At 53.0% G+C, this 21016-nt stretch overlaps 1 protein-coding gene across 1 annotated transcript in view; it reads right to left on the bottom strand.

Annotated features, from left to right (window-relative positions):
* Positions 1-21016, bottom strand: part of LOC124019899 (bifunctional apoptosis regulator-like) — a 33065-nt gene that overhangs the window by 3973 nt on the left and 8076 nt on the right. Inside the window, exons 3-4 of the mRNA XM_046335342.1 lie at positions 20875-20973; positions 13237-13336 (exon numbers count right to left, since the gene is read on the bottom strand). Of these exons, the coding sequence (XP_046191298.1) occupies positions 13237-13336; positions 20875-20973 (199 nt within the window). The remainder of the gene's footprint in view (positions 1-13236; positions 13337-20874; positions 20974-21016) is intronic.

The following is a 21016-nucleotide window of genomic DNA, read 5'->3' on the forward strand; positions in this document are numbered from 1 at the left end:
CAGACAGACAGTCATTCAAATAAACAGACAGACAGACAGTCATTCAAATAAACAGACAGACAGACAGACAGACAGACAGGACTGCCACGCAGAAAGATATACACAGACGTTGCTCTCTTACTGCCACATGATCAGAACAAATAGACAAAACCACACACACTGTGACCCTTCAACTTTGACCATTTCTGCAACACAGAGAGAAAAGTCAGCTGACACACACACACTACAATCATTCCTGCCCCCCCCACACCACAATCATTCCTGTCCCCCCAACACTACAATCATTCCTGTCCCCCCTTCACACTACAATCATTCCTGTCCCCCCCACACCACAATCATTCCTGTCCCCCCCCCACACAATCATTCCTGTCCCCCCCACAATCATTCCTGCCCCCCCACACTACAATCATTCCTGTCCCCCCCCCCCACACTACAATCATTCCTGTCCCCCCCCCACACACTACAATCATTCCTGTCCCCCCCACACACTACAATCATTCCTGTCCCCCCACACTACAATCATTCCTGTCCCCCCCACACACTACAATCATTCCTGTACACACACACTACAATCATTCCTGTCCCCCCCACACAGACGATCATTCCTGTATCCCCCCACACACAATCATTCCTGTCCCCCCCCACTACAATCATTCCTGCCCCCCACACATACAATCATTCCTGTCCCCCCCACACACTACAATCATTCCTGTCCCCCCCCCACACACTACAATCATTCCTGTCCCCCCCACTACAATCATTCCCCCCCACACACTACAATCATTCCTGCCCCCCCCACACTACAATCATTCCTGCCCCCCACACACTACAATCATTCCTGCCCCCCCCACACACTACAATCATTCCTGTCCCCCCCCACACTACAATCATTCCTGTCCCCCCCCCACACTACGATCATTCCTGTCCCCCCCCCCACACACTACAATCATTCCTGTCCCCCCCCACACTACAATCATTCCTGTCCCCCCCCACACACTACAATCATTCCTGTCCCCCCCACACTACAATCATTCCTGTCCCCCCCACACACTACAATCATTCCTGTCCCCCCCCCCACACTACAATCATTCCTTTCCCCCCACACTACAATCATTCCTTCCCCCCCACACTACAATCATTCCTGTCCCCCCCCACACTACAATCATTCCTGTCCCCCCCCCCACTACAATCATTCCTTCCCCCCACACACTACAATCATTCCTTCCCCCCCCACACTACAATCATTCCTTCCCCCCACACACTACAATCATTCCTTCCCCCCACACACTACAATCATTCCTGTCCCCCCCCACACTACAATCATTCCTGTCCCCCCCACACACAATCATTCCTGTCCCCCCCCCCCACACTACAATCATTCCTGTCCCCCCCACACTACAATCATTCCTGTCCCCCCCACACTACAATCATTCCATTCCTGCCCCCCACACACTACAATCATTCCTGTCCCCCCCACACACTACAATCATTCCTGTCCCCCCCCACACACTACAATCATTCCTGTCCCCCCCCCACACACTACAATCATTCCTGTCCCCCCCCACACTACAATCATTCCTGTCCCCCCCACACACTACAATCATTCCTGTCCCCCCCCACACACTACAATCATTCCTGTCCCCCCACACACTACAATCATTCCTGTCCCCCCACACACTACAATCATTCCTGTCCCCCCCCACACTACAATCATTCCTGCCCCTCCCACTACAATCATTCCTGTCCCCCCCACACTACAATCATTCCTGCCCCCCCACACACTACGATCATTCCTTCCCCCCCCACACTACAATCATTCCTGTCCCCCCCACACTACAATCATTCCTGTCCCCCCCACACTACGATCATTCCTTCCCCCACACTACAATCATTCCTGTCCCCCCACACACTACAATCATTCCATTCCTGTCCCCCCACACACTACAATCATTCCATTCCCCCCCCACACTACAATCATTCCTGTCCCCCCCACACTACAATCATTCCTGTCCCCCCACACACTACAATCATTCCTGTCCCCCCACACACTACAATCATTCCTGTCCCCCACACACTACAATCATTCCTGTCCCCCCACACACTACAATCATTCCTGTCCCCCCACACACTACAATCATTCCTGTCCCCCCCCACACTACAATCATTCCTGTCCCCCCCCCACACTACAATCATTCCTGTCCCCCTCCACACTACAATCATTCCTGTCCCCCCACACTACAATCATTCCTGTCCCCCCCCCACACACTACGATCATTCCCCCCCCACACTACAATCATTCCTGTCCCCCCCACACTACAATCATTCCTGTCCCCCCACACTACGATCATTCCTTCCCCCCCACACTACAATCATTCCTGTCCCCCCACACTACAATCATTCCTGTCCCCCCACACACTACAATCATTCCTGCCCCCCCACACACTACGATCATTCCTGCCCCCCACACACTACAATCATTCCTGCCCCCCCCCCCACACACTACAATCATTCCTGTCCCCCCCCCGATCATTCCTGCCCCCCACTACAATCATTCCTGTCCCCCCACTACGATCATTCCTGCCCCCCCCACACAATCATTCCTGTCCCCCCCCACTACAATCATTCCTGTCCCCCCCCACACACTACAATCATTCCTTCCCCCACACACTACAATCATTCCTTCCCCCCACACTACAATCATTCCTTCCCCCACACACTACAATCATTCCTTCCCCCCACACTACAATCATTCCTCCCCCCCCCACACTACAATCATTCCTGCCCCCCCCCACACTACAATCATTCCTGTCCCCCCCCCCCACACTACAATCATTCCTGTCCCCCCCCCATCATTCCACTACGATCATTCCTGTCCCCCCCACTACGATCATTCCTGTCCCCCCCACACTACAATCATTCCTGTCCCCCCACACACTACAATCATTCCTGTCCCCCTACACACTACAATCATTCCTGTCCCCCCCTACACACTACAATCATTCCCCCCCCACACTACAATCATTCCTGCCCCCCACACTACAATCATTCCTGCCCCCCCCACACACTACGATCATTCCTTCCCCCCACACTACAATCATTCCTGTCCCCCCCCACACACTACAATCATTCCTGTCCCCCCCACACTACAATCATTCCTGTCCCCCCCACACACTACAATCATTCCTGTCCCCCCCCACACACTACAATCATTCCTGTCCCCCCCACACTACAATCATTCCTACCCCCCACACTACAATCATTCCTGTCCCCCCCACACTACAATCATTCCTGTCACCCCCCCACACTACAATCATTCCTGTCCCCCCCACACTACAATCATTCCTGTCCCCCCCACACTACAATCATTCCTGTCCCCCCCACACTACAATCATTCCTGTCCCTCCCCCACACACTACAATCATTCCTGTCCCCCCCACACACTACAATCATTCCTGTCCCCCCCACACTACAATCATTCCTGTCCCCCCCACACTACAATCATTCCTGTCCCCCCCACACTACAATCATTCCTGTCCCCCCCCACACACTACAATCATTCCTGTCCCCCCCCACACACTAATCATTCCTGCCCCCCCCACACACTACAATCATTCCTGTCCCCCCCACACTACAATCATTCCTGTCCCCCCCACACACTACGATCATTCCTGTCCCCCCCCCACACTACAATCATTCCTGTCCCCCCCCACACTACAATCATTCCTGTCCCCCCCCACACTACAATCATTCCTGCCCCCCCCCCACACTACAATCATTCCTGTCCCCCCCCACACACTACAATCATTCCTGTCCCCCCCCACTACAATCATTCCTGTCCCCCCCCACACACTACAATCATTCCTGTCCCCCCCCACACACTACAATCATTCCTGTCCCCCACACACACTACAATCATTCCTGTCCCCCCCACACACTACAATCATTCCTGTCCCCCCCACACACTACAATCATTCCTGTCCCCCCCACACACTACAATCATTCCTGCCCCCCCCACACACTACAATCATTCCTGTCCCCACCCACACACTAAAATCATTCCTGTCCCCCCACACACTACAATCATTCCTGTCCCCCCCCACACTACAATCATTCCTGTCCCCCCCCACACACTACAATCATTCCTGTCCCCCCACACACTACGATCATTCCTGCCCCCCCCACACACTACAATCATTCCTGTCCCCCCCACACACTAATCATTCCTGCCCCCCCACACACTACAATCATTCCTGCCCCCCCACCCACACACTACAATCATTCCTGTCCCCCCACCCACACACTACAATCATTCCTGTCCCCCCACACGATCATTCCTGGCCCCCCCACTACGATCATTCCTTCGATCATTCCTCCCCCCCCCCACTACACGATCATTCCTGCCCCCCCACTACGATCATTCCTGCCCCCCCCCCACTACGATCATTCCTGCCCCCCACTACGATCATTCCTGCCCCCCCCCACTACGATCATTCCTGTCCCCCCCCACTACGATCATTCCTGTCCCCCCCACTACGATCATTCCTGCCCCCCACTACGATCATTCCTGCCCCCCCCACTACGATCATTCCTGCCCCCCCCACTACAATCATTCCTGTCCCCCCACACACTACAATCATTCCTGTCCCCCCCCCACACACTACAATCATTCCTTCCCCCCCACACTACAATCATTCCTTCCCCCCACACTACAATCATTCCTTCCCCCCCACACTACAATCATTCCTCCCCCCCCCACACTACAATCATTCCTGCCCCCCCCACCCACACACTACAATCATTCCTGTCCCCCCCCACCCCACACTACAAATTCCCCCCCCACTACGATCATTCCTGTCCCCCCCCGATCATTCCTGTCCCCCCCACTCTGATCATTCCTGTCCCCCCACACGATCATTCCTGTCCCCCCACACACTCGATCATTCCTGTCCCCCCCACACTACAATCATTCCTTCCCCCCACACACTACAATCATTCCTCCCCCCACACACTACAATCATTCCCCCCCACACACTACAATCATTCCTGTCCCCACACAACAATCATTCCTGTCCCCCCACACTACAATCATTCCTGTCCCCCCACACACTACAATCATTCCTGTCCCCCCATCACACTACAATCATTCCTGACCCCCCCACACTACAAATTCCTGTCCCCCCCACACACTACAGTCATTCCTGACCCCCCCCATCAAACCCCCCCCCCCCCCCACACTACAATCATTCCTGTCCCCCCCCACTACATCATTCCCCCCCCCCACACTACGATCATTCCTGCCCCCCCACACACTACGATCATTCCTGCCCCCCACCCCACACTACAAATTCCCCCCCCACTACGATCATTCCTGTCCCCCCCCACTACGATCATTCCTGCCCCCCCACCGATCATTCCTGCCCCCCCCCCGATCATTCCCCCTCCCACTACAATCATTCCTGTCCCCCCCCACACTACAATCATTCCTGTCCCCCCCACACACTACAATCATTCCTTCCCCCCACCCTACAATCATTCCTTCCCCCCACACTACAATCATTCCTTGACCCCCCCACACTACAATCATTCCTTCCCCCCACACACTGATCATTCCTGCCCCCCCACCCAACACTACGATCATTCCTGTCCCCCCCACCCACACTACAATCATTCCTGTCCCCCCCCCACACTACAATCATTCCTGTCCCCCCACCCACACTACAATCATTCCTGTCCCCCCCACACTACAATCATTCCTGTCCCCCCCCACACTACGATCATTCCTGTCCCCCCCCACACTACAATCATTCCTGTCCCCCCCACACACTACAATCATTCCTCCCCCCAACACTACAATCATTCTGTCCCCCCCCCCCCACACACTACAATCATTCCTGCCCCCCCACACACTACAATCATTCCTGTCCCCCCCACCACACACTACAATCATTCCTGTCCCCCCACACACTACAATCATTCCTACCCCCCCACACTACAATCATTCCTGTCCCCCCCCCAAACCCCTACGATCATTCCTGTCACCTCCCCCCACACACTACAATCATTCCTGTCCCCCCCACACTACAATCATTCCTGTCCCCCCCCCACACTACAATCAAACCCCCCCACACACTACGATCAATCCTGTCCCCCCACCACTACAATCATTCCTGTCCCCCCCCCCCCCCTGACTCCGATCATTCCTGTCCCCCCACTCATCATTCCTCCCCCCCCCACTGATCATTCCTGCCCCCCCCCCCATCAAACCCCCCACTACAATCATTCCTGTCCCCACACTACAATCATTCCTGTCCCCCCCACACTACAATCATCCCCCCCCCCACTACGATCATTCCTGCCCCCCACCCACAACTCGATCATTCCTGTCCCCCCACCCACACTACAATCATTCCTGCCCCCCCCCCACACTACAATCATTCCTGTCCCCCCCACACACTACAATCATTCCTGTCCCCCCCCTCCACACTACAATCATTCCCCCCCCCCCCACACTACAATCATTCCTGTCCCCCCACCCACACTACAATCATTCCTGACCCCCCCCACTACAAATTCCTACCCCCCCACACTACAATCATTCCTGTCCCCCCATCACAACGATCATTCCTGTCACCCCCCACACTACAATCATTCCTGTCACCCCCCACACTACGATCATTCCTGACCCCCCCCACACTACAATCATTCCTGTCCCCCCCACACACTACAATCATTCCTGTCCCTCCCCCACACACTACAATCATTCCTGTCCCCCCTCACTCGATCAATCTGACCCCCCCCACACTACAATCATTCCTGTCCCCCCCCACACTACAATCATTCCTGTCACCCCCCCATACAATCATTCCTGTCCCCCCCACACTACGATCATTCCTGTCCCCCCACACACCCCGATCATTCCTGTCCCCCCCACACTACGATCATTCCTGTCCCCCACACACTACGATCATTCCTGTCCCCCCCCCACACACTGACCATTCCTGCCCCCCACACACTACAATCATTCCTGACCCCCCCACACTACAATCAACCCCACACACTACAATCATTCCTGTCCCCCCCCCACACTACAATCATTCCCCCCCCACACTCAATCATTCCTGTCCCCCCCACACACTACAATTCCTGTCCCCCCCCACACTACAATCATTCCTGTCCCCCCCCACACTACAATCATTCCTGTCCCCCCCCACTCTACGATCATTCCTGCCCCCCACACACTACGATCATTCCTGCCCCCCCATCAAACGATCATTCCTGCCCCCTCCCACACTACAAATTCCCCCCCCACTACGATCATTCCTGTCCCCATCAAATCATTCCCCCCCCACTACGATCATTCCTCTCCCCATCAATCATTCCCCCCCCACTACGATCATTCCTGCCCCCCACTACGATCATCCCTGCCCCCCACTACGATCATTCCCCATCCCCCCCACACTACGATCATTCCTGTCCCCATCAAACTACACCATTCCTTCCCCCACACACTACAATCATTCCTTCCCCATCAACTACAATCATTCCTTCCCCCACACTACAATCATTCCTGCCCCCCACCCACACACTACGATCATTCCTGCCCCCCCCCCCCACACTACAATCATTCCTGTCCCCCCACTCAAATCATTCCTGTCCCCCCCACTCCCGATCATTCCTGTCCCCCACTACGATCATTCCTGTCCCCCCACACACTACAATCATTCCTGTCCCCCCCCACACTACAATCATTCCTGTCCCCCCTACACACTACAATCATTCCCACTACAATCATTCCTGCCCCCCACACCAATCATTCCTGCCCCCCCACACTACAATCATTCCTGACCCCCCCACACACTACAATCATTCCTTCCCCCCCACTACAATCATTCCTGTCCCCCCCCCCACTACAATCATTCCCCCCCCCACTCTCTCCTGTCCCTCTCCCACACTACAAACCTGTCCCCCCCCCACACACTACAATCATTCCTGCCCCCCCACAACTACAATCCCTGTCCCCCCACCACACCCAATCATTCCCCCCCCACACACTACAATCATTCCTACCCCCCCCTACAATCATTCCTGTCCCCCCCCTCACCCGATCATTCCTGTCACCCCCCCACTACAATCATTCCTGACCTCCCCCAAACCCAATCATTCCTGTCCCCCCCACACTACAATCATTCCTGTCCCCCCCCCCCACACACTACAATCATTCCTGACCCCCCACACTACAATCATTCCTGTCCCTCCCCCACACCCCTCTCATTCCTGTCCCCCCCACACACTACGATCAATCCTGTCCCCCCACACACTACAATCATTCCTGTCCCCCCACACTACAATCATTCCTGTCACCCCCCACTACAATCATTCCTGTCCCCCCCACACTACGATCATTCCTGTCTCCCCCCCCCACACACTACCTCATTCCAAACCCCCCCCCACCCCGATCATTCAAACCCCCCTCTACGATCATTCTCCCCCCACACTCTACGATCATTCCCACCCTCCCCAACCCCATTCCTGTCCAAACCCCCCCCTCACTACCTCTCCCCAATCATTCCTGCCCCCCCCCACACACTACAATCATTCAACCCCCCCCCCCACTACAATCATTCCTGTCCCCTGACCTACAATCATTCCTGTCCCCCCCCCACCACTACAATCAAACCCACTACAATCATTCCTGTCCCCCCCCACACACTACGATCATTCCTGTCCCCCCCTCCCACGATCATTCCTGTCCCCCACACACCCGATCATTCCTCCCAAACCCCCCCACACACTACGATCATTCCTGTCCCCCCCACACACTACCCATTCCTGTCCCCACCCACACACTACAATCATTCCTGTCCCCCCACACTACAATCATTCCTGTCCCCCCCCACACTACAATCATTCCTGTCCCCCCCCCTACGATCATTCCTGCCCCCCCCCAAACGATCCCCCCCCCACACACTACGATCATTCCAAACCCCCCCACACACTACAATCATTCCTCCCCCCACCCCACACTACAATCATTCCTGTCCCCCCCCACCCACACACTACAATCATTCCTGTCCCCCCCCCCTCCCTCATTCCTGGCCCCCCACTACGATCATTCCTGCCCCCCACTACGATCATTCCTGCCCCCACTACGATCATTCCTGCCCCCCCACTACGATCATTCCCCCCCCCCACTACGATCATTCCTGTCCCCCCCACACACTACAATCATTCCTTCCCCCCACAACAATCATTCCTTCCCCCCCACACACTACAATCATTCCTTCCCCCACCCCTCAATCATTCCTTACCCTCCCCCCCCACACACTACGATCATTCCAAACCCCCCCCACTACGATCATTCCTCTCCCAAACCCCCCCCACTACGATCATTCCTCCCCCCCACTACGATCATTCCTGTCCCCCCACACACTACAATCATTCCTTCCCCCCCACACACTACAATCATTCCTTCCCCCACACACTACAATCATTCCTTCCCCCCACACACTACAATCATTCCTTCCCCCACACAACAATCCCCCCCACACACTACGATCATTCCTGCCCCCCCCACCCACACCTACGATCATTCCTGTCCCCCCACCCACACACTACAATCATTCCTGTCCCCCCCCACTACGATCATTCCTGTCCCCCCCCACTACGATCATTCCTGTCCCCACACACTACGATCATTCCTGTCCCCCACACACTACAATCATTCCCACTACAATCATTCCTCATTACACTACAATCCCCCTCCCCCACACACTACAATCATTCCAAACCCCCCACACACTACAATCATTCCTGTCCCCCCACACACTACAATCATTCCTGTCCCCCCACACATCTACAATCATTCCTGTCCACCCCCCACACACTACAATCATTCCTGTCCCCCCACACACTACAATCATTCCTGAAACAATCATTCCTGTCCCCCCACACACTACAGTCATTCCTGTCCCCCCCACACTACAATCATTCCTGTCCCCCCCACACACTACAATCATTCCTGTCCCCCCACACTACAATCATTCCTGCCCCCCCCACACTACAATCATTCCTGTCCCCCCCCACACTACAATCATTCCTGCCCCCCCCCCCACACTACAATCATTCCTGCCCCCCCACACACTACAATCCCCCCCACACTACAATCATTCCTGCCCCCCCCCACACTACAATCATTCCTGCCCCCCACACTACAATCATTCCTGTCCCCCCCACACTACAATCATTCCTGTCCCCCCACACACTACAATCATTCCTGTCCCCCCACACACTACAATCATTCCTGTCCCCCCCACACACACACTACAACTCCCTCTCTCTGACCTCTCCCCATCAAACCCCCTCTCTTTCCCTCTGACCTCTCCCCATCAAACCCCCCCTCTCTCTCTCTGACCTCTCCCCATCAAACCCCCCCTCTCTCTCTGACCTCTCCCCATCAAACCCCCTCCCTCTCTCTGACCTCTCCCCATCAAACCCCACTCTCTCTCTGAACTCTCCCTCTGACCTCTCCCCATCAAACCCCCTCCCTCTCTCTGACCTCTCCCCATCAAACCCACTCTCTCTCTGACCTCTCCCCATCAAACCCCTCCCTCTCTCTGACCTCTCCCCATCAAACCCCCCCCTCTCTCTGACCTCTCCCCATCAAACCCCCTCTCTCTCTCTGACCTCTCCCCATCAAACCCCACTCTCTCTGAACTCTCCCTCTGACCTCTCCCCATCAAACCCCCTCCCTCTCTCTGACCTCTCCCCATCAAACCCCCTCCCTCTCTCTGACCTCTCCCCATCAAACCCCCTCCCTCTCTCTGACCTCTCCCCATCAAACCCCCTCCCTCTCTCTGACCTCTCCCCATCAAACCCCCTCCCTCTCTCTGACCTCTCCCCATCAAACCCCCTCCCTCTCTCTGACCTCTCCCCATCAAACCCCCCTCTCTCTCTGACCTCTCCCCATCAAACCCACTCTCTGACCTCTCCCCATCAAACCCACTCTCTCTCTGACCTCTCCCCATCAAACCCCCTCCCTCTCTCTGACCCCTCCCCATCAAACCCCCTCTCTCTCTGACCTCTCCCCATTCTCTCTGACCTTTCCCCATCCCCCTCTCTCTCTGAACTCTCCCTCTGACCTCTCCCCATCAAACCCCCTCCCTCTCTCTGACCTCTCCCCATCAAACCCCCTCCCTCTCTCTGACCTCTCCCCATCAAACCCACTCTCTCTCTGACCTCTCCCCATCAAACCCACTCTCTCTCTGACCTCTCCCCATCAAACCCCCTCCCTCTCTCTGACCCCTCCCCATCAAACCCCACTCTCTCTCTCTGACCTCTCCCCATCAAACCCCGCTCTCTCTGACCTTTCCCCATCAAACCCCCCCTCTCTCTGAACTCTCCCTCTGACCTCTCCCCATCAAACCCCCTCCCTCTCTCTGACCTCTCCCCATCAAACCCCCTCCCTCTCTGACCTCTCCCCATCAAACCCCCTCCCTCTGACCTCTCCCCATCAAACCCCTCCCTCTGACCTCTCCCCATCAAACCCCCTCCCTCTGACCTCTCCCCATCAAACCCCCTCCCTCTGACCTCTCCCCATCAAACCCCCTCCCTCTGACCTCTCCCCATCAAACCCCTCCCTCTGACCTCTCCCCATCAAACCCCTCCCTCTCTCTGACCTCTCCCCATCAAACCCCTCCCTCTCTCTGACCTCTCCCCATCAAGGCCCCCCCTCTCTCTCTGACCTCTCCCCATCAAACCCCCTCCCTCTCTCTGACCTCTCCCCATCAAACCCCTCCCTCTCTCTGACCTCTCCCCATCAAACCCCTCCCTCTCTCTGACCTCTCCCCATCAAACCCCCTCCCTCTCTCTGACCTCTCCCCATCAAACCCCTCCCTCTCTCTGACCTCTCCCCATTAAACCCCCTCCCTCTCTCTGACCTCTCCCCATCAAACCCCCCCCTCTCTCTGACCTCTCCCCATCAAACCCCTCTCTCTCTCTGACCTTTCCCCATCAAACCCCCCTCTCTCTCTCTGACCTCTCCCCATCAAACCCCCTCTCTCTCTCTGACCTCTCCCCATCAAACCCCTCTCTCTCTCTGACCTCTCCCCATCAAGCCCCCTCTCTTTCCAAACTCTCTCTCTGAGCTCTCCCCATCAAACCCCTCCCTCTCTCCCCATCAAACCCCCTCCCTCTCCCCATCAAACCCCCTCCCTCCCTCTCCGGCCTCTCTCCTACCTCTCCCAAACCCCCTCTCTCCTACCTCTCCCAAACCCCCCCTCTCTCCTACCTCTGCCAAACCCCCCTCTCTCCTACCTCTCCCAAACCCCCTCCCCCTCCCTCACCTCTCCCAAACCCCCTCCCCCCTCCCTCACCTCTCCCAAACCCCCTCCCCCTCCCTCACCTCTCCCAAACCCCTCCCAACCCCCTCCCTCACCTCTCCCAAACCCCTTCCCTCTTACCTCTCCCAAACCCCTTCCCTCTTACCTCTCCCAGCCCCCCTCCCTCACCTCTCCCAAACCCCCTCCCCCTCCCAAACCCCCTCCCTCCCTCTTACCTCTCCCAAACCCCCTCCTCTCCTCTCTTACCTCTCCCAAACCCCTCCCCTCTCTCTCTCTTACCTCTCCCAAACCCCCTCCCTCTCTCTCTCTTACCTCTCCCAAACCCCCCCCCTCTCTCCTTACCTCTCCCAAACCCCCCCCTCTCTCCTCTTACCTCTCCCAAACCCCCTCCCCTCTCTCTCTTACCTCTCCCAAACCCCTCCCTCTCTCTCTCTTACCTCTCCCAAACCCCCTCCCTCTCCCTCACCTCTCCCAAACCCCCTCCCTCACCTCTCCCAAACCCCCTCCCTCACCTCTCCCAAACCCCCTCCCTCACCTCTCCCAAACCCCCTCCCTCACCTCTCCCAAACCCCCTCCCTCACCTCTCCCAAACCCCCTCCCTCTCCCTCACCTCTCCCAAACCCCCTCCTCTCTCTCACCTCTCCCAAACCCCCTCCCTCTCTCTCACCTCTCCCAAACCCCCTCCCTCTCTCTCACCTCTCCCAAACCCCCTCCCTCTCTCTCACCTCTCCCAAACCCCCTCCCTCTCTCTCACCTCTCCCAAACCCCCTCCCTCTCTCTTACCTCTCCCAAACCCCCCCCTCTCTCTTACCTCTCCCAAACCCCCTCCCTCTCTCTTACCTCTCCCAAACCCCCTCCCTCTCTCTTACCTCTCCCAAACCCCCTCCCTCTCTCTTACCGCGACACAGGTGAGTGCAGTGAGAACTCCAGAGAAGAACCCTCCTGCTCCTCTACCAGGACTGGTCTTGGGGATTCCTCTGGCTGCCTGATCACCATACCTACAGACAGGTTACACACAGACAGACAGGTTACACACAGACAGACAGGTTACACACAGACAGACAGGTTACACACAGACAGACAGGTTACACACAGACAGACAGGTTACACACAGACAGACAGGTTACACAGACAGACAGGTTACACACAGACAGACAGGTTACACACAGACAGACAGGTTACACACAGACAGACAGGTTACACACAGACAGACAGGTTACACACAGACAGACAGGTTACACACAGACAGACAGGTTACACACAGACAGACAGGTTACACACAGACAGACAGGTTACACACAGACAGACAGGTTACACACAGACAGACAGGTTACACACAGACAGACAGGTTACACAGACAGACAGGTTACACAGACAGACAGGTTACACAGACAGACAGGTTACACAGACAGACAGGTTACACAGACAGACAGACAGACAGGTTACACAGACAGACAGACAGACAGGTTACACACAGACAGACAGGTTACACACAGACAGACAGGTTACACACAGACAGACAGGTTACACACAGACAGACAGGTTACACACAGACAGACAGGTTACACACAGACAGACAGGTTACACACAGACAGACAGGTTACACACAGACAGACAGGTTACACACAGACAGACAGGTTACACACAGACAGACAGGTTACACACAGACAGACAGGTTACACACAGACAGACAGGTTACACACAGACAGACAGGTTACACACAGACAGACAGGTTACACACAGACAGACAGGTTACACACAGACAGACAGGTTACACACAGACAGACAGGTTACACACAGACAGACAGGTTACACACAGACAGACAGGTTACACACAGACAGACAGGTTACACACAGACAGACACACAGACAGACAGGTTACACACAGACAGACAGGTTACACACAGACAGACAGGTTACACACAGACAGACAGGTTACACACAGACAGACAGGTTACACACAGACAGACAGGTTACACACAGACAGACAGGTTACACACAGACAGACAGGTTACACACAGACAGACAGGTTACACACAGACACACAGGTTACACACAGACAGACAGGTTACACACAGACAGACAGGTTACACACAGACAGACAGGTTACACACAGACAGACAGGTTACACACAGACAGACAGGTTACACACAGACAGACAGGTTACACACAGACAGACAGGTTACACACAGACAGACAGGTTACACACAGACAGACAGGTTACACACAGACAGACAGGTTACACACAGACAGACAGGTTACACACAGACAGACAGGTTACACACAGACAGACAGGTTACACACAGACAGACAGGTTACACACAGACAGACAGGTTACACACAGACAGACAGGTTACACACAGACAGACAGGTTACACACAGACAGACAGGTTACACACAGACAGACAGGTTACACACAGACAGACAGGTTACACACAGACAGACAGGTTACACACAGACAGACAGGTTACACACAGACAGACAGGTTACACACAGACAGACAGGTTACACACAGACAGACAGGTTACACACAGACAGACAGGTTACACACAGACAGACAGGTTACACACAGACAGACAGGTTACACACAGACAGACAGGTTACACACAGACAGACAGGTTACACACAGACAGACAGGTTACACACAGACAGACAGACAGACAGGTTACACACAGACAGACAGGTTACACACAGACAGACAGGTTACACACAGACAGACAGGTTACACACAGACAGACAGGTTACACACAGACAGACAGGTTACACACAGACAGACAGGTTACACACAGACAGACAGGTTACACACAGACAGACAGGTTACACACAGACAGACAGGTTACACACAGACAGACAGGTTACACACAGACAGACAGGTTACACACAGACAGACAGGTTACACACAGACAGACAGGTTACACACAGACAGACAGGTTACACACAGACAGACAGGTTACACACAGACAGACAGGTTACACACAGACAGACAGGTTACACACAGACAGACAGGTTACACACAGACAGACAGGTTACACACAGACAGACAGGTTACACACAGACAGACAGGTTACACACAGACAGACAGGTTACACACAGACAGACAGGTTACACACAGACAGACAGGTTACACACAGACAGACAGGTTACAGACACAGACAGACAGGTTACACACAGACAGACAGGTTACACACAGACAGACAGGTTACACACAGACAGACAGGTTACACACAGACAGACAGGTTACACACAGACAGACAGGTTACACACAGACAGACAGGTTACACACAGACAGACAGGTTACACACAGACAGACAGGTTACACACAGACAGACAGGTTACAGAGACAGACAGGTTACACAGACAGACAGGTTACACAGACAGACAGGTTACACAGACAGACAGGTTACACAGACAGACAGGTTACACACAGACAGACAGGTTACACACAGACAGACAGGTTACACACAGACAGACAGGTTACACACAGACAGACAGGTTACACACAGACAGACAGGTTACACACAGACAGACAGGTTACACATGCTACAGACAGGCAACAGACAGGCAACAGACAGGCAACAGACAGGCAACAGACAGGCAACAGACAGGCAACAGACAGGCAACAGACAGGCAACAGACAGGCAACAGACAGGCAACAGACAGGCAACAGACCGGCAACAGACCGGCAACAGACAGGCAACAGACCGGCAACAGACATGCTACAGACCGGCAACAGACATGCTACAGACCGGCAACAGACATGCTACAGACCGGCAACAGACATGCTACAGACCGGCAACAGACATGCTACAGACCGGCAACAGACATGCTACAGACCGGCAACAGACCGGCTACAGACCGGTAGCAGACCGGCAACAGCCCGGTAGCAGACCGGCAACAGACATGCTACAGACCGGCAACAGCCCGGTAGCAGACCGGCAACAGCCCGGTAGCAGACCGGCAACAGCCCGGTAGCAGACCGGCAGCAGACCGGTAGCAGACCGGTAGCAGACCGGTAGCAGCCCGGTAGCAGACCGGTAACAGCCCGGTAGCAGACCGGTAGCAGCCCGGTAGCAGACCGGTAGCAGACCGGTAGCAGACCGGTAGCAGACCGGTAGCAGACCGGTAGCAGACCGGTAGCAGACCGGTAGCAGACCGGTAGCAGCAACATGTTTATACAGCCAGGGGTTTCCATGCTACCAAGCATCTCAGAGTAGAAGTGCTGATCTAGGATATACACCTGTCAGCAACAGGTGTGGTCGAATCCACTAATTGGAAGGAGTGTCTACATGCTTCTGTAGATACAGTGCATTCAGAAAGTATTCAGACCCCTTCCCATTTTCCCACATTGTTATGTTACAGCCTTATTCTAAAAAGGATTAAATAAAATATTTTCCTCATCAATCTACACACAATACCCCATAATGACATCACAATACCCCATAATGACATCACAATACCCCATAATGACAAAGATAAAATAGGTTTAGAAATGTTTGCAAAAAAATAAATAAACTGAAATACCTTATTTACATAAGTATTCAGACCCTTTGCTATGAGAATATGAGACTCAAAATTGAGCTCAGGTGCATCCTGTTTCCATTGATCATCCTTGACAGGTTTCTACAACTTGATTGGAGTCTACCTGTGGTAAATTCAATTGATTGGACATGATTGGGAAAGGCACACACCTGTCTATATAACGTCCCACAGTTGACAGTGAATGTCAGAGTAAAAACCAAGTCATGAGGTCGAAGGAATTGGCCGTAGAGCTCAGAGACAGGATTGCATCGAGGCACAGATTTCGGGAAGGGTACAAAAACATTTCTGCAGCATTGAAGGTCCCTTCGAAAACAGTGGTCTCCATCATTCTTAAATGAAAGACGTTTGGAACCACCAAGACTCTTCCTAGAGCTGGCCGCCCGGCCAAATTGAGCAGTCGGGAGAAGGACCTTGGTCAAGGAGGTAACCAAGAACCCGATGATCACTCTGACAGCGCTCCAGAGTTCCTCTGTGGAGATGGGAGAACCTTCCAGAAGGACAACCATCACTGCAGCACTCCACCAATCAGGCCTTTATGGTGGAGTGGCCAGACAGAAGCTACTCCTCAATAAAAGGCCCATGACAGCCCACTTGGAGTTTGCCAAAAGGCACCTAAAGACTCTCAGACCTGATGAAACATGATTCTTTGGTCTGATGAAACGAACTCCTTGGCCTAAATGCCAAGCATCATGTCTGGAGGAAACCTGGCACCATCCCTACGGTGAAGCATGGTGGTGGCAGCATCATGCTGTTTTTCAGCGGCAGGGAGACTAGTCAGGATCAAGGCAAAGATGTACGGAGCAAAGTACAGAGAGAGATCCTTGATGAAATCCTGAGCGCTCTGGAGCAGATTGTCAGACTGGGGCAAAGGTTCATCTTCCAAAGGGACAACGACCCTAAAGCACACAGCCAAGACAACGCAGGAGTGGCTTTTGGGCAAGTCTCTGAATGTCCTTGAGTGGCCCTGCCAGAGACCGGACTTGAACCTGATCTAGCATCTCTGGAGAGACCTGAAATAACTGTGCAGCGACGCTTCCCATCCAACCTGACAGAGCTTGAGAGGATCTACAGAGAAGAATGGGAGAAACTCCCCAAATACAGGTGTGCCATCATTCACATGGAGACTCGAGGCACCTTTGGTAGCGATTACAGCATCAACAAAGTACTGAGTAGAGGGTCTGAAAACATATGTAAATGTTAATTTATTATTAAAAAACTATCACGGGGGAAAATAAACAATTTCATCAATTTTAGATTAAGGCTGTAACCTAACAAAATGTGGAGTAAGTCAATAGGTCTGAATACTTTCCGAAGGCACTGTGTGTATATATACATAACATACATATATATACAGTACCAGTCAAAAGCAATCTGAGGTGTACATATACATAACATGCAGTGGTGGTCCTTCTGTAGCTCAGTTGGTAGAGCATGGCGCTCAGTTGGTAGAGCATGGCGCTCAGTTGGTAGAGCATGGCGCTCAGTTGGTAGAGCATGGCGCTCAGTTGGTAGAGCATGGCGCTCAGTTGGTAGAGCATGGCGCTCAGTTGGTAGAGCATGGCGCTCAGTTGGTAGAGCATGGCGCTCAGTTGGTAGAGCATGGCGCTCAGTTGGTAGAGCATGGCGCTCAGTTGGTAGAGCACGCCAGTTGGTAGAGCACAGTTGGTAGAGCATGGCGCTCAGTTGGTAGAGCATGCTCAGTTGGTAGAGCATGGCGCTCAGTTGGTAGAGCATGGCGTCAGTTGGTAGAGCATGGCGCTCAGTTGGAGTTGGTAGAGCATGGCGCTCAGTTGGTAGAGCATGGCGCTTGTAACGCCAGGGTAGTGGGTTCGATCCCCGCGACCACCCATACGTAGAATGTATGCACACATGACTGTAAGTCGCTTTGGATAAAAGAGTCTGCTAAATGGCATATATTATATTATACATATATATACAGTACCAGTCAAAAGTTTGGACCTTGAATGAGTTTCTTCATTTAAAAAAAAAAAAATTCTACATTGTAGAATAATAGTAAAGACATCAAAACTATGGAATAACACATATGGAATCATGTAGTAACCAAAAAAAGTGTTAAATGGAAATATATTTTATATTTGAGATACTTCAAAGTTGCCACCCCTTGCCCTGAAGACAGCCCTGCACACTCTTGGCATTCTCTCAACCAGCCTCATGAGGTAGTCACCTGGAATGCATTTCAATTAACAGGTGTGCCTTGTTAAAAGTTAATTTGTGGAATTTCTTTCCTTCTTAATGCATTTTGAGCCAATCAGTTGTGTTGTGACAAATTAGGGGTGTTATACAGACAAACCATCTCAGTTGGGTTGAGGTTGGGTGATTATGGAGGCCAGGTCATCTGATGCAGCACTCCATCACCTTCTTTCTTGGTCAAATAGTCTTACACAGCCTGGAGGTGTGTTGGGTCACTGTCCTGTTGAAAAACAAGTGATGTGCAAACTAGATGGGATGGCGTATCACTGCAGAATGCTGTAGAAGCCATGCTGGTTAAGTGTGTCTTGAATTCTAAATAAATCACTGACAGTGTCACCAGCAAAGAACCATCACACCTCCTCCTCCATGCTTCAAGGTGGGAACCACACATTCGGAGATCATCCGTTCACCTACTCTGCGCCTCACAAAGACATGGCGGTTGGAACCAAAAATCTAAAATCAGACCAAAGGACAGATTTCCACCAGTCTAATGTCCATGGCTCATGTTTCTTGGCCCAACAAGGCTTTTCTTCTCATTGGTGTCCTTTAGTAGTGGTTTCTTTGCAGCAATTCAACCTTGAAGGCCTGATTCACGCAGTCTCCTCTGAACAGTTGATGTTGAGATGTGTCTGTTACCTGAACTATGAAGCATTTATTTAGACTGCAATCTGAGGTGCAGTTAATTGCCGTTTTCTGAGCCAGGTAACTCTAATGAACTTATCCTCTGCAGCAGAGGTAACTGTGTCTTCCTTTCCTGTGGCAGTCCTCATGAGACAGTTTTATCATAGCGCTTGATGGTTTTTGCGACTGCACTTGAAGAAACTTTCAAAGTTCTTGATATTTTCCGGGTTGACGGACCTTCATGTCTTAAAGTAATGATGGACTGTCGTTTCTCTTTGCTTATTTGAGCTGTTGTCGTCATAATATGGACATGGTCTTTTACCAAATAGGTCTGTCTTCTGTATACCAACCCTACCTTGTCACAACACAACTGATTGTCTCAAACGCATTGAGGAAATACATTCCACAAATGAACTTTTAACAAGCCACACATGTTAATTGAAATGCCTTCCAGGTGACTACCTCATGAAGCTGGTTGAGAGAATGCCAAGAGTGTGCAAAGCTGTCAACAAGGCAAAGGGTGGCTACTTTGAGCAATCTCAAATAGGCCATCAGGCTCTGAGTGTGTTAGTATGGTACCTCTGATAGAGCCAGCAGGCTCTGAGTGTGTTAGTATAGTACCTCTGAAAGAGCCAGTAGGCTCTGAGTGTGTTAGTACAGTACCTCTGATAGAGCCAGCAGGCTCTGAGTGTGTTAGTACAGTACCTCTGATAGAGCCAGCAGGCTCTGAGTGTGTTAGTACAGTACCTCTGATAGAGCCAGCAGGCTCTGAGTGTGTCAGTACAGTACCTCTGATAGAGCCAGCAGGCTCTGAGTGTGTCAGTACAGTACCTCTGATAGAGCCAGCAGGCTCTGAGTGTGTTAGTATAGTACCTCTGATAGAGCCAGCAGGCTCTGAGTGTGTCAGTACGGTACCTCTGAAAGGCCAGCAGGCTCTGAGTGTGTCAGTACGGTACCTCTGATAGAGCCAGCAGGCTCTGAGTGTGTTAGTACAGTACCTCTGATAGAGCCAGCAGGCTCTGAGTGTGTTAGTACAGTACCTCTGATAGAGCCAGCAGGCTCTGAGTGTGTTAGTACAGTACCTCTGATAGAGCCAGCAGGCTCTGAGTGTGTTAGTACAGTACCTCTGAAAGGCCAACAGGCTCTGAGTGTGTTAGTACAGTACCTCTGAAAGGCCAACAGGCTCTGGGAGATCTTGGGGTTCCCCTGGATCTCTGCTCTCCTCCTACCCACCACCTCTGAGAACAACCGCTCTACTGCATCTCTGAAAGAGGGAGGGGGCAGGTAGAAAGTAGGGAGAGGGGTAG

This window comes from Oncorhynchus gorbuscha, unplaced genomic scaffold, assembly GCF_021184085.1.
Source record: "Oncorhynchus gorbuscha isolate QuinsamMale2020 ecotype Even-year unplaced genomic scaffold, OgorEven_v1.0 Un_scaffold_717, whole genome shotgun sequence".
In the NCBI taxonomy this organism is placed as follows: Eukaryota; Metazoa; Chordata; class Actinopteri; order Salmoniformes; family Salmonidae; genus Oncorhynchus; species Oncorhynchus gorbuscha.